This window comes from Bos mutus, chromosome X (assembly GCF_027580195.1).
Source record: "Bos mutus isolate GX-2022 chromosome X, NWIPB_WYAK_1.1, whole genome shotgun sequence".
NCBI lineage: Eukaryota > Metazoa > Chordata > Mammalia > Artiodactyla > Bovidae > Bos > Bos mutus.
In genome coordinates this window covers 27,327,583-27,342,321 of record NC_091646.1, presented here as the reverse complement: position 1 = coordinate 27,342,321, position 14,739 = coordinate 27,327,583, and the positions used below count along the sequence as shown (strand labels likewise).

Here is a 14,739-nt window from a genome sequence, read left to right as displayed (position 1 = left end):
AATGAATGATAGTGATGAATGATGATGCCTGTTGACATGAAAGAAATATAGGGATCAGGTACTAGAGCTTTTCTGTTTGTGGATCTGCTAGCTGAGTTGCTTTTAAGAATCATGACTGAAAAGTGAATTGAGATGATTCATTATAGAATTGCTTTCTATTTTTGCAGAACTTCCATCTGGCCAGAACTTTCTTAGTATTTGCAGGGTAGTGGTGAGGACACATTTTTGAGGAAAGGAAATAATTATGTTGGCATAGTCAAGTTATACCATTGTTTCTTAGAGTAACTTTCCATCTACTGACTCTGAACAAGCATTTTCTTTTAGTCTCCTTTCTATTGGATTAGGTAAGGGTGGTTTGTGAATTCTCTTTAAATAGTTAATATACGGAGAAAAGAATCTTAATTTTCATCTATATGGACAGTAAAAAGCACATTTACTCTTATTCTAGAGCAGGTATTTATATATCCAGGTATGAGTGCCATGAAAGTAGTTGGGTTTTAATTATTATTCTTTTTTGGATTGGCTTAATAGGTCACTTTAGACAATTGTGTTGAAGTTGGGCGGATTGCCAATACCTACAATCTGACAGAAGTGGATAAATATGTTAACAGTTTCGTCTTGAAGAATTTTCCTGCGTTGCTGAGCACTGGGGAGTTCTTGAAACTCCCTTTTGAACGTCTTGCCTTCGTGCTTTCCAGTAATAGCCTTAAGCATTGCACTGAACTTGAGCTCTTTAAGGCTACCTGTCGCTGGCTACGCCTGGAAGAGCCTCGGATGGACTTTGCTGCAAAGTTAATGAAGAACATACGATTTCCACTGATGACACCGCAGGAGCTCATTAATTACGTGCAAACCGTGGATTTCATGAGAACTGACAATACGTGTGTGAATCTCCTTTTGGAAGCCAGCAATTATCAAATGATGCCATATATGCAGCCAGTGATGCAGTCAGACAGGACTGCCATTCGGTCTGACACCACTCATTTGGTTACACTAGGAGGAGTGCTGAGGCAGCAGCTGGTTGTCAGCAAGGAATTGCGCATGTATGATGAAAAGGCCCATGAGTGGAAGTCCTTAGCCCCCATGGATGCCCCAAGGTACCAGCATGGCATTGCCGTCATTGGAAATTTCCTCTACGTCGTTGGAGGACAGAGCAATTATGACACAAAAGGAAAAACGGCAGTTGATACAGTCTTCAGATTTGATCCACGATACAATAAGTGGATGCAAGTTGCATCTCTAAATGAAAAGCGCACCTTCTTCCACCTCAGTGCCCTCAAAGGATACCTGTATGCAGTTGGTGGACGAAATGCAGCTGGTGAACTGCGTAAGTGTGTGTATGTCTATTAAGCACAAAGACTAATTTCTTTACCCCCAGATTCTAGTCAGATCGTAAAATAAGCAGTTTTATAACATCAAAGACCAACAAATGTTGCCAGAATTTTATTTTAAACTGTTTTTCTTAGAAAATGTCAGAGACTATCTGAGCCTATATTGTTGGCCACACTACAAATATATCAATATGTGGCAGAATATTTTACTGGTGCAATATCCATGGTTTTCATCATAAAGGTTTAACTGAAAAGCATATTCTGCTAATTTAAATTCTAATGGAATCTTGGACAGAACTTTGACATGTTTCCTCATTTTACATTTTTAAAAGCCCACAGAATATTTCAGTGAACAGGTTAAAACCCTTCCTTACAGAGCACTGACTTCTATAGTTGGTCCTTTTATGTAATCTGTTACCTATCCTAGGCCACACAGTAAGATGATTTTCTTTATCTACTAAATGTTTAAAGTTCAATGTTATCCAGATTTTATTTACCATGAGTATTATATATAACTATTAGTCTCAAAACTCATTCTCATGTAAACTGAGCTGGTAAACTTGATTATTTGACGGTCCCTTCTTGGTCTTCCTAATCTAAAATCAGTCACTGATCTTAGATCAATAACAGAGACCAATACTTTGGCTATGTAAATTAACACTAATTTTGTTATTTTAGATAAAATTGGAATAAGGTAGCTGTCCAAAAAGAAGTCAGGAAGATCTCATTTTATATCAGGTTTTACATATCTGTCATTACCATCGTTTGGTCTTTTCTTCACCCATCTTCCTTTATTCTCTATTCTAAATAGAGTCCTTGGAGTTGACCAGTATTCTAGGCTCCATAAACCTGGGGAAGTTTGAGATATTGGCATTGGCTCTGGATAAATTCAGAGTAATTATCATAATCTTTTTCTTCAGTATTCTAAAAAGTAGAAGGTGATCTCAGTTCAGTTCAGTCACTCAGTTGTGTCCGACTCTTTGTGACCCCATGAAGCACAGCACTCCAGGCCTCCCTGTCCATCACCAACTCCCAGAGTTTACCCAAACTCATGTCCATTGAGTTGGTGATGCCATCCAAACATCTCATCCTCTGTGGTCTAGTGGATTTGAAAATAAGCTATTTGTTGGAGATAAAAAGATCTGCTCTCAGCTCTTATCCTTTTCAGCTTATCAAGCTCTTTCTTGTTAGTGACATGGTCTTAATGTTACTGATGTTTTCTACCCATGTTTTTTCTTTTTTTTTCCCTTGTCGTCACAATGATATTTCTTCTAAGGCCAGACTTCCCAGATTGTTGGACTAGCTTTCAGAATCATGAAGCAGACAGGTTTTCCAGTGTATTTTAATAATCAGACTTCTAAAAGCACTTGACACATGAATACCCTTCATGTAGAGCTGTCCTTTCCTCAGTTAACCCACACACATTATTTACATGTTATTATACTCTTTTAAATTTATGGTATCTTAAAATAAGCAGAAGAGGCAACTGCATTTTCATAAAGGGATGTATGATTATACTGTGGATACAAACCCTCATTATCAAAAGAGAACTATAATTCCATTGAGGCCAACTACTTAGTATTTCTTTTCCTTTGAAGAAATTATCTCCTAGAATCTAGAAGTGACTAAACTTTTGTAGAAAAGGATTGCTTCCCTTAAAATTAGCATACCCAGCAAATCCATTCTGTGTTACATATTGTTTTAATTGTTTTTGGCTGTGCCACACAGTATATAAAATCTTGGTTCCCTGACCAGGGATTAAATCCATGACTCCTGCATTGGGAATGCAGAGGCTTATCCTCTGGATGACCAGGGAAGTCCCTATGGTACATATTTTAAGTTAAAATATATGGGAAGTTTTTTTTAAAAAATCATGTGATTGACTTATTAAGTACACTTCAGTTGAGAGTCTTGATTCCAGGAGAATCTTCAGGCCCAAAAGAGCCATTACATAAAACTAAGGAGCAAGAAGCTTCATATTTTTTTTTCTGACTCACCCCACACCTTTGAGTTCCCCCTATTTTATACCCACGTAGAAGTAAGAAGTAGACAGACACATCTCGTCACATTCTGTATTGTTGAGGTGAGCAAACCCAGTGTAACCCGTCCAGAGAAACATTATCAGTGTGCTCTCCTGCTCCGTTGTTGTTGTTCAGTTGTTGTTCAGTCGTGTTCGACTCTTTGCAACCCCATGGACTGCAGCATGTCAGGCTTCCCTGTCTTTCATCATCTCCCAGAGCTTGCTCATGTCCATTGAGTCAGTGATGCCATCCAACCATCTCATCCTCTGCTGCCCCCTTCTCCTTTTGCCTTCAATCCTGCTCTGTAAATGGTTTTTAATGGAAACCCCCTCCCTCCACTCCACTCTAACATCTGTTGTAATAACTTAATATTCCCACCTTAACTGATTATGTTGACATATTCATATGTCAGTATAAATAGAGAAGGGGATAGGAATGGGTGTCAGGAAAAATGGATTGATAGGTAAATCATTTCACAGTTTAACCGGTTCATTAGTATCAGTACATCATTTATTCTTTATATACACAATAATCACTGCCTCTGTATAATGATGAAAAGAAGACAGTGGCAGCATCTACAAGACATTTTAGATCATTTAAGTGGATTTGCCCTTTTAAAATCTTTCCATGGAGTGTATGGACCCAAGCCCATAGTCCATCAAACAATAATAATAGTGTTTGTGTGTTAGAGCCTGATTTATTGCTAAAATATAATTCCTTAGAAATGCTACTTTCTTTTGACATTGGAAACAATGGGAAACTGGGGGAAGCTTAGAGTAGCTGTCACTTAAGAGAAAAAGGAGTCAGTTATTTCTGGTATCTTTCAAAATTGCATCATATAAGAAATCAATCTTTCATTGAAGTTTTCTGTGTTGAGGAGAAATATGACAGCTCAGGTATCTTTCACTGCAGTTTAATATTAATAAGTCAAAGTTCCAAATAATGAAGTAACACTTTGTTAAATTTTTCCAAATAAATATACAATAAAAGTACTGAAATTTATCAGATACCTCCATATCCCTTAATAGATTTGCAGTTTCTTTATTAAGTGACATATTACTAACTGGCACTCTAGGATTCTAGAGACCATCCCCACTTTCTGAGAGCCCTCATTATGCAAATAATTTTCTTCAGGACTAATCTCTTTCCTGATCTCAAAGAACAGGTAAATTCTGAACTCCAGTGTAATCACCTGAGAATATCAGAGTCCCTGAGATACGTGAAACAGCCAACCTAACTGAATTTCTTAAATTAGAGAGGATCTCTAATTTACATACCAGGCCACCAGACTACTGAAGATGATTCTCTAGAATACACAGTACAGTGCCAGGAAGGAAATCTTCTTGATTTTCCAGGCTATAGCATCTCTGTCACAACTAATCGGCTCTGCCATTGTGTTGTGAAAGCAAATTTAGACAGTTTGTTTATAAACAAATGAGTGAGGTTGTGTTCCAATAAAGCTTTATATATGAACACAGAAATTTGAATCTCATATAATTTTCATATTACACAAAATATTTTTCTTTGATTTTTTTTTCCAGCTATTTAAAAATGTGAAAGCAATTTGTGTTTCTATCTTGTGGGACATACAAAAGCAGATGACATACTGGATTTGGCTTAAGGTTGTAGTTTGCCTGACCTTCCCTGTTCTAGATTTTCCCAATTACCTCATTACCATTCCCACTTGTCATAGACTGTGATGGACTCACTGCTCTGTGGCTCCAGCTCCTTGCTTGCTCATCTCTTGTTGCCTCCCCCGTCAATGTGGTTGATACTAACATCTTGTTGCTTTGTAAATATGGAAAATAGAAATAAGGATATGAATATATACTTGTTAATTACATGTATTCTATTTTAAAACAATATATTGATTTTACTAATGACAATAACAATCCTACCTGGAGAAAGCCAAAGGTTGACAATAAGGATTAAAAGATGGGAAAAGCTAAAGGAGATGGGTTATCTAGCTGGAAGAAGACAAATTTAGGGATCAGTTCAGTTTAGTCACTCAGTCGTGTCCGACTCTTTGTGATCCCATGGACTGTAGCACGCCAGGCCTCCCTGTCCATCACCAACTCCTGGACTTTACTCAAGCTCATGTTTACTCAAACTCATGTTTACTTAAACTCAAGCCAGTGATGCCATCCAACCATTTCATCCTCTGTCGTCCCCTTTTCCTCCCGCCCAATCTTTCCCACCATCAGGGTCTTTTCCAGTGAGTCAACTCTTCACATGAGGTGGCCAAAGTATTGGAGTTTCAGCTTCAGCATCAGTCCTTCCAATGAATATTCAGGACTGATTTCCTTTAGAATGGACTGGTTGGATTTCCTTGTTGTCCAAGGGACGCTCAAGAGTCTTCTCCAAAACCTCAGTTCAAAAGCATCAGTTCTTCAGGGCTCAGCTTTCTTTATAGTCCAACTCTCACATCCATACATGACGACTGGAAAAACCATAACCTTGAGTAGACAGACCTTTGTTGGCAAAGTAATGTCTCTGCTTTTTAATATGCTGTCTAGGTTGGTCATAACTTTCCGTCCAAGGAGTAAGCGTCTTTTAATTTCATAGCTGCAGTCACCATCTGCAGTGATTTTGGAGCCCATAAAAATAAAGCCAGCCACTGTTTCCACTGTCTCCCCATCTATTTCCCATGAAGTGATGGGATTGGATGCTGTGATCTTAGTTTTCTGAATGTTGAGCTTTAAGCCAACTTTTTCATTCTCCTCTTTCGCTTTCATCAAGAGGCTCTTTAGTTCTTCACTTCTGCAATAAAGGTGGTGTCATCTGCATATCCGAGGTTATTGATATTTCTCCCAGCAATCTTGATTCCAGTTTGTGCTTCATCCAGCCCAGCATTTCTCATGATGTACTCTGCATATAAGTTAAATAAGCAGGGTGACAATATACAGCCTTGACGTACTCCTTTCCCAATTTGGAACCAGTCTGTTGTTCCATGTCCAGTTCTAACTGGTGCTTCTTGACCTGCGTACAGATTTCTCAAGACGCAGGTCAGGTGGTCTGGTATTCCCATCTCTTTCAGAATTTTCCACAGTTTGTTCTGGTCCACACAATCAAAGGCTTTGGAATAGTTAATAAAGCAGAAGTAGATGTTTTTCTGGAACTCTCTTGCTTTTTTGATCCAACGGATGTTGGCAATTTGATCTCTGTTTCCTCTGCCTTTTCTAAATCCAGCTTGAACATCTGAAAGTTCTCGCTTAACGTACTGTTGAAGCCTGGCTTGGAGAATTTTGAGCATTACTTAGCTAGCGTGTGAGATGAGTGCAGTTGTGCAGTAGTTTGAGCATTCTTTGGCATTGCCTTTCTTAGGGGTTCCAATGAAAACTGACCTTTTCCAGTCCTGTGGCCACTGCTGAGTTTTCCAGATTTGCTGGCATAAAGTCCAGATTGCTGGACTTTCACAGCATCATCTTTTAGGACTTGAAATAGCTCAACTGGAATTTCATCACCTCCATTAGCTTTGTTCTTAGTGATGCTTCCTAAGGCCCACTTGACTTCACATTCCAGGATGTCTGGGTCTAGGTGAGTGATCACACCATTGTGATTATCTGAGTCATGAAGACCTTTTTTGTACAGTTCTTCTGTGTATTCTTGCCACCTCTTCCTAATATCTTCTGCTTCTGTTGCTGCTGCTACTAAGTTGCTTCAGTTGTGTCTGACTCTGTGCGACCCCAGAGATGGCAGCCCACCAGGCTCCCCCATCCCTGGGATTCTCCAGGCAAGAACACTGGAGTGGGTTGCCATTTCCTTCTCCAATGCATGAAAGTGAAAAGTGAAAGTGAAGTCGTTCAGTCATGTCTGACTCTAACGACCCCATGGATTGCAGCCTACCAGGCTCCTCCATCCATGGGATTTTCTAGGCAAAAGTACTGGAGTAGGGTGCCATTGCCTTCTCCACTGCTTCTGTTAGGTCTATACTATTTCTGTCCTTTATTGTGCCTATCTTTGCATGAAAAGTTCCCTTGGTAACTCTAATTTTCTTGAGGAGATCTCTTGTCTTTCCCATTCTATTGTTTCGCTCTATTTCTTTGCACTGATCACTGAGGAAGGCTTTCTTATCTCTCTATTGTTTGAAACTCTGCATTCAGATGGGTATATCTTTCCTTTTCTCCTTTAAGTTTTGCTTCTCTTCTTTTCATAGCTATTTATAAGGCCTCCTCAGACAACCATTTTGCCTTTGCATTTATTTTTCTTGGGGATGGTCTTGATCACCGCCTCCTGTACAATGTCACAAACCTCCATCCATAGTTCTTCAGGCATTCTGTTTATCAGATCTAATCCCTTGAATCTGTTTGTCACTTCCACTGTATAATCGTAACAGATTTGATTTAGGTCATACCTGAATGCTCTAGTGGTTTTCCCTACTGTCTTCAATTTAAGTCTGAACAAAGGAGAAGCCCCAGCAAGACAGTAGGAGGGGCAAAATTGCATTTAGAATCAAACCCCATACCTGCCAGAGGTGCTCAGAGGGCTCAAACATACCTTGTACGCATCAGGGCCCAGAGACCCCACAGAGACTAAGGCAATTTAGGGATGATGAACTATTATATACTTGTTGTGTTATTGGTGCTTAATAACCATCTTACCCTTAAAGGGCTCCTATATAAGAAAGTATAGATGGATTCTTATAACCCCCATTACCCCAAAAAAAATGCAGTTAACTCACTGATAGAAGAATAGCATTATCTTTCTACGTAGGAAGATTTTAATAATCATGAAGAGTGAATAGCTATTCAACTTCTAGCTCTCCTTTAAAAAATAAGAGCAAACTAATGGAAACTACTTCAAAATAGATTGAATTAGACATTAGAAAAGACTGTAACAGTCTAGAAATTTCAAAGTTCAAGAGAGAATTCATTAAGAAAAGCATGAAACTATAATAAAACCTATCCTTTGACATCAAATAGATGGAAAAGATGATGTCCAGAAGTCATTAAAACCCTTTTACTGAAAGGATGTGTGATTGGACTATATTCCTTTATCAAATAAAACCCTACTATTAACTACTTTGCTGATGCCAGTCAATGTATTAGATCCACTATAAGTGTAAAGAGGGTGCTACTGATATACATTCAGTAGGATTTTGTTTGTCAGTTAGGTGAAAGCCATGCTGACGGCAAATGGAACTGAACACTCAAGAAGACATCCAGTGATTGAAAATAATCACAAACAGTATTAGAGCAGTTTTAGCTTGTCATTCATTGTGGCAGTAGTCCTTATTTTGGGGAAAGATTTTGTAGAATGTTGCTACCTGATGAAAAGATTTAGAAAAAATAGAGTTGGTAAGGTTCCAAGCCCAAAGCAATGAACAAAACTAACAAGAGATTAAAAAAAAAAATAGTAAAAACCTTTGAAATAAGACTGAAAATTCAAAACTAAAGTAGAAAAGGAAATCAGTAATGGGATATAAGAAGTGGTATAATATAGGTTTTGTTAGAGGAGAAGTAAATAGTTTGTTTAGTGAATTTGATGAAATTATTGAAAAGAGAAAATTAATCTCTTCAATCTGTCTCTAGTTTTGCCTGTTCTCACAGTAGTATTATTTTTTAAATAGGAAAACTTGTTCAAAAGATGACTTATCAATTAGGGTTGCATTTTGCTGCATGGCATCCCACTCCAGTACTCCTTCCTGGAAAATCCATGGATGGAGAAGCCTGGTAGGCTGCAGTCCATGGGGTCGCTAAGAGTCGGACACGACTGAGCGACTTCATTTTCACTTTTCACTTTCATACATTGGAGAAGGAAATGGCAACCCACTCCAGTGTTCTTGCCTGGAGAATCCCAGGGATGGGGGAGCCTGGTGGACTGCCGTCTGTGGGGTCGCACAGAGTCGGACACAACTGAAGTGACTTAGCAGCAGCAGCAGCAGCAGCAGCAGCCAAGTTTTATTCCAGTGACTTGATCAAATAGCCCCACTCTGTATCCTCCTACTTGCATTCCATTGCCTACAAATATGTCATGCCATCAATTCCAGCTTCACAGGACCTGCAGGAACCTGCAGATTTGAATTTTATTTTGAGTTTGGCACAGTGCTTTCCTGAGCAGTGTTGTGATTCTCTTAGTAAGAAAAAAGCAGGGTTAGTGGAGACAAGCAGTTGGATTAACAAGTGGCAGCATCTGCAATAAAAAGTATAAACTTTTCAAGTCAATCCTAATTTTGTGCTGTTGATCAGAGACCTCCTAACATCCCTATTCTGCCTTTTAAAAAAGATTACATTTTTTATCTGTCTAGACTGTCATTGGTTCTAGTCTTGATGTTATAACAGATTGATAGTTAAATAAGTTGAGGTCACTTCTCAAATACTCTGTGTTAAGGATGAAAATTTATTGCTGAGAGGAAGTACCCCTAATAAAAATTTTATTATGCTGCCAGTCATCTTCAAGTTAGAGCAGTACTGGCTGCAGTGGTAAACTATTGGCTTTAATGTATAAATACTGAAAAATTATTGTCTGTGTCAATTTTGTAGTCTTGGTATGAAATAAACAATAGGCATCAAAACATACACCAGGCAGTGTGCATAATTTCATTATCAACTTAAACTTTTGCTTCGTATCTGTTAACCTTTGTTTCCTATATGGTGTATCATATAGAATCAAAGTGTTTTTCTTCCTTGTAATTTTTTCATCTTTTCTTCCCACATATTTAGAGCAAAGAAATGGGAGAAGTATCAAATTATAAAGATGTAACAAGATCCTAGAAGAAAAGAAAGTCTAGTGATTTCTGCAGTGACAGAAGTGTGTTATATTATTACATTAAATAGTCTGATATAACATGTCTCAATATATTAACAATTCATATTAATTGCAAAATCTCAATAATTAATATCTGACCCCCAAGAATATCTCATACCTAAATAGAAATATTTCAGTTATGAGGATATTATTATTGTTCCACCTAAGGGAAAAATAATTTATTGCTAAATTTGAAATTATAAATCATATTTTAAAATCCATTCATTCTTCTTTTTTATTTTTTAAACAACAGCTACAGTAGAATGTTACAATCCGAGAACAAACGAATGGACCTATGTTGCCAAAATGAGTGAGCCCCACTATGGCCATGCTGGAACTGTGTATGGAGGCGTAATGTATATATCAGGTAAATAATTGCAAATGCAATTCATATAATACATAGATTTTTACTATGTTGCCATCTTTCCATGTAGTGTTAATAATCCAGAAATGGATAATCAAAATATAATTGTAGGTTTTAGAATGTATTTTTGTGTACATTTGTATGTAGTGGAAAATCCCATGGGCGGAGGAGCCTGGTAGGCTGCAGTCCATGGCATTGCTAAGAGTTGGACACGACTGAGCAACTTCACTTTCACACATTGGAGAAGGAAGTGGCAACCCACTCCAGTGTTCTTGCCTGAAGAATCCCAGGGATGGGGGAGCCTGGTGGGCTGCTGTCTATGGGGTCGCACAGAGTCGGACACGACTGAAGTGACTTAGCAGCAGCAGCCTTTGGTATTATAAAATTTTATAAGACTAGCAGCCAGCCAATCCTACTGTAATACTTAGAAGAAATTGGTAAGTTTTCAGCTTCTCCAACGTGCCTTTCAGCCCCCTTAGTCCATAGTCTAATACTCTAATAACCACCATTCATAGTCTCTATAACAAGCATTAATTCATTTCTGTTTAGAATTCGGCTAAACTCCATGAGGAAATATATCATTATATAACATGTGAGCTCTACTGTGCACAAAACTTGCTTCCAATATACATATAATGCATAATAATATTCATTTTCTCATTTGTGCTAGTCACTCAGTCGTCTGATTCTTTGTGACCCCATGGACTGTAGCCCACCAGGCTCCTCTGTCCATGGAATTCTCCAGGCAAAAATACTGGAGTGGGTTGCCATTTCCTTCTCCAGGGGATCTTCCCAACCCAGGAATTGAACCCAGGTCTCCCGCATTGCAGGCAAACTCTTTACTGACCTAGCCACGAGGGAAGACCTAATTTAGTGCAACCCATAACATGTTTCTCTTGTCCTGAGTATTATATTGGGTTCTACTGTGGTGTCATTGCATAAATAATTCTGTGTTGATTACCTGTATTTCGGCCACATTCTCATATATTTTTCTAATAAAAAATTCTGAAAAGACTACAGTTGGCTCAGTGTTACAGTAACACAAACTGTTAGTATTCAAATCATCCTTATGTAGAATGTAGAAATGAGTCCTATTTTAATGTTATGTTCACTTCCAGTATTTGGATTTGACTCTGATAGGTTCTTGCCATTTGGCCCTGACAGAGTCTACCTCTGACAATTTTCCCTCTTTTGAAGGTCGGCCAGTGCCAAGCCAGCAGCTACATTATTAGAGAACAAAGGCATTAAGGTGATGTTTGTGGTCTGAGTCTCTGAACGCTGCCTTAATGAAATCTGTAATCAAGAAGGATCAGTGAAAGGCCTTTAGTGTGTGATTGGCAGGTTTCTGGTGTGAAATTTATGAGCAAACTATGGGACGTCTTATATTGAAAGAGCTTTCCAGGAAATGATATGTTCCACTAATCAATGATTTACACCATCTACCTATTTTATGTGTGTGGCTGCTATGCTATTATAATGAGAGCTGCAATTTCTCTGGTGGGAAAAAATGACATTCGAATTGTTCTAGTGGTGATTTGGCATAACTAGCATATATTACACAAATGACCTTCCCAGTCAAGAGTAGGCTGGAAACCACAGCTGATTTTCAAACCAAACAGCACTGTTTTGTTTGCTGGGAACTCAGTGAAGTACAGAAGAAAATATAGAAAAGAAGAAAAAAACCAACAACCTAGTGATGGCCATCTGGCCCCCAGATAGTAGAGCTTTGAATGATGTGGCTGAAGCTTAGTTTAGTTTTCTCCCTAATCTGCAAACACATAGTTTGATATTTTCATTGTACAGACTGATTGAAATATGATCTAAAAATATGTTTTATAGATGTTATGGACTCAATAGATCAGCAACAAATCACTGTACATACAAAATTCCAGGTATATTCAGCATTCTAATTCTTTAAATTTTTAAGAGAGGACAGGTCTACAAAAACAGTTCTGAATATTCATGTAAGCCTGTATAGTTGCATAACACTTTTGACTTTTCCAAAGCATTGTTATTTATTTCAATTCATAGTCAAAATCCTAACTCGAGAACTAGAGTGGCCATTCTTAATTGACAAATGAGGAAGGGAACACCTAGCATTTAAAGAGCAGCAGGAGTGAATGATGCTTTGTAGATGGGATTTACTGTAAACTCAACTTGAAAAGTAGCCAAAATATATTTTCATTCTGTAAAGCCTCTTAAATCCCTTGGGTCTCTGAGAAAGTCATTACAATAATATAAGCTACACTTTTGTTCTTTAAGGAGAGGAAAATATTATTTTCTTTATTTTTAATCCAAAGAAAGTTGTTATAGCAGGCAGACATGTATAAGAACACACTTGATAAACTCTAAAATGTCATAATATGTGGCTAGAAGTTAATTATCTGTGACAGAGAGCCTTCTATTAACTTTTGCATTTTCATATTAATCTGTTTACCTCCCACAAATAATTTTCATTCTTTAGGAGGAATTACTCATGACACTTTCCAAAAGGAGCTCATGTGCTTTGACCCTGATACTGACAAATGGATCCAGAAGGCGCCAATGACCACTGTCAGAGGTCTGCATTGCATGTGCACTGTGGGAGAAAGGCTCTACGTCATCGGCGGCAATCACTTCAGAGGAACCAGTGATTATGACGACGTCCTAAGCTGTGAATACTACTCACCGATCCTTGACCAGTGGACCCCAATTGCTGCTATGTTAAGAGGGCAGAGTGATGTTGGGGTCGCTGTCTTTGAAAATAAAATCTACGTGGTTGGTGGGTATTCGTGGAATAATCGTTGTATGGTAGAGATCGTGCAGAAATATGATCCAGATAAAGATGAATGGCATAAGGTATTTGATCTCCCAGAATCCCTGGGTGGCATCCGAGCTTGCACACTCACGGTTTTTCCACCTGAAGAAACCACACCATCACCTTCTAGAGAGTCCCCTCTTTCTGCACCATAAGATCGTCCCTGCAACTAAGATGCTGTAGTCCTATCTTTGCAGTGTGTCATGAATCCTCTTCTTTTGCTCCCTCCCCTTAAGTAGTGTATGTTAGGATTATCCTCCAGTAATTGATACAAATATTGGAAAAAAAGACATTGATGTTCTTTGTGCTGTTTGTTTGGCTTCGAGTGTTTATAAAGTGGTAACAAACCATTCTGGAAATATATCCCATAGAAGCTGATATTTAACATACAAGAAAAAAAAAAGTATTGTCTATAAGATGTTTCTTCAGTACTTTTTGATGCTGTGTACTGGGTGTAAGGTGTTTGTCATCTTACATTAGAAAAGCCCAAAAAACCAAGTTAAAAGGTGGATTATAGTAAGTGTGCAACTGTGCTAACTAGGCTTCAAAGTAAAAAGTTTTCCTTTCATCTTTGACTGTGAGATGTTAAAGGGAGACAGCTAGTTCCAACAGGAGACACCAGACAAAAGGTTGCCAACTCGCATGAGCTACCTGCCTCTTTCCATAAAGTATTTTTGACATATCTGTCAGCCCTCCTGTCTGTGGGGGTGCATTGAAAACACATCCAATTTCTTAGATGCACAGGAGAAATAATCATTGAAATTCACCAATCTTAATTTTAAAAAAGCAGCATGACCCCTCAACTTGTAAACAAGGGTTTGGGGGTTTTTAAGTGTGTAAAAATACATGCACACATATATGTCAAAAAGGAAATTTAAAAAAATTGACTAGAATGTCAAATTAATGCAAAAAAATAAATACTTTTAAATTTCTTCCAAAAAGCAGCTTCAGTTAAAATGGGAATTCAGTATGCACATACTGAATGCACATATGTAGAATCATACTGAATTTAGGTGGACAAGGGCTAGAAATTTTGAGCAACTAAATTTGTCATTTGACCAGATTTTTCCCTCCAAAACTGTATTCTACACCTTCTCCTTTGCTGTTGCGATAACTTACATATTATATGTATTCTGTATACTCAGTTCATAAGATTATTTAGCACACAATATAGCAGCTTCATCTGGTGAGCTGCTTTTGCTCAGTGAATTCAATTTCCATGTTCTATCTTTTTTGTTCAATAAAAAACATTTGATGTCATTTTGGTGTGAGATATTCTATTATTGTCTGATTTGACTTCCTTTTATTAAATATCTTTTTTTTTTTTTTAGTGTGCCAAGATCTAAATGATCAGAACTTAAGAGTACTGAACAGCTTGGATTACTGAATACTATTATCTTTCATTCAAGGAAGAAAGAATTTGACCAGGTCCAGCTTCATTGGTGAAAACTCCTTGTTGGTTGTTTTTGAGGAGTCATT

General features: G+C 37.9%; 1 protein-coding gene across 5 annotated transcripts in view; it reads left to right on the top strand.

The window, feature by feature from the left end:
- KLHL13 (kelch like family member 13) overlaps positions 1-14,520 on the top strand; it is a 195,880-nt gene extending 181,360 nt beyond the window's left edge. For all 5 annotated transcript variants that reach the window (XM_005899950.2, XM_005899949.2, XM_070365856.1 and 2 more), the window contains 3 exons: positions 532-1,327; positions 10,353-10,466; positions 12,928-14,520. In XM_005899950.2, coding sequence (XP_005900012.1) covers positions 532-1,327; positions 10,353-10,466; positions 12,928-13,415 — 1,398 coding nt within the window. In that variant the 3' untranslated portion in view covers positions 13,416-14,520. The remainder of the gene's footprint in view (positions 1-531; positions 1,328-10,352; positions 10,467-12,927) is intronic.
- Positions 14,521-14,739: the final 219 nt, after the last annotated feature.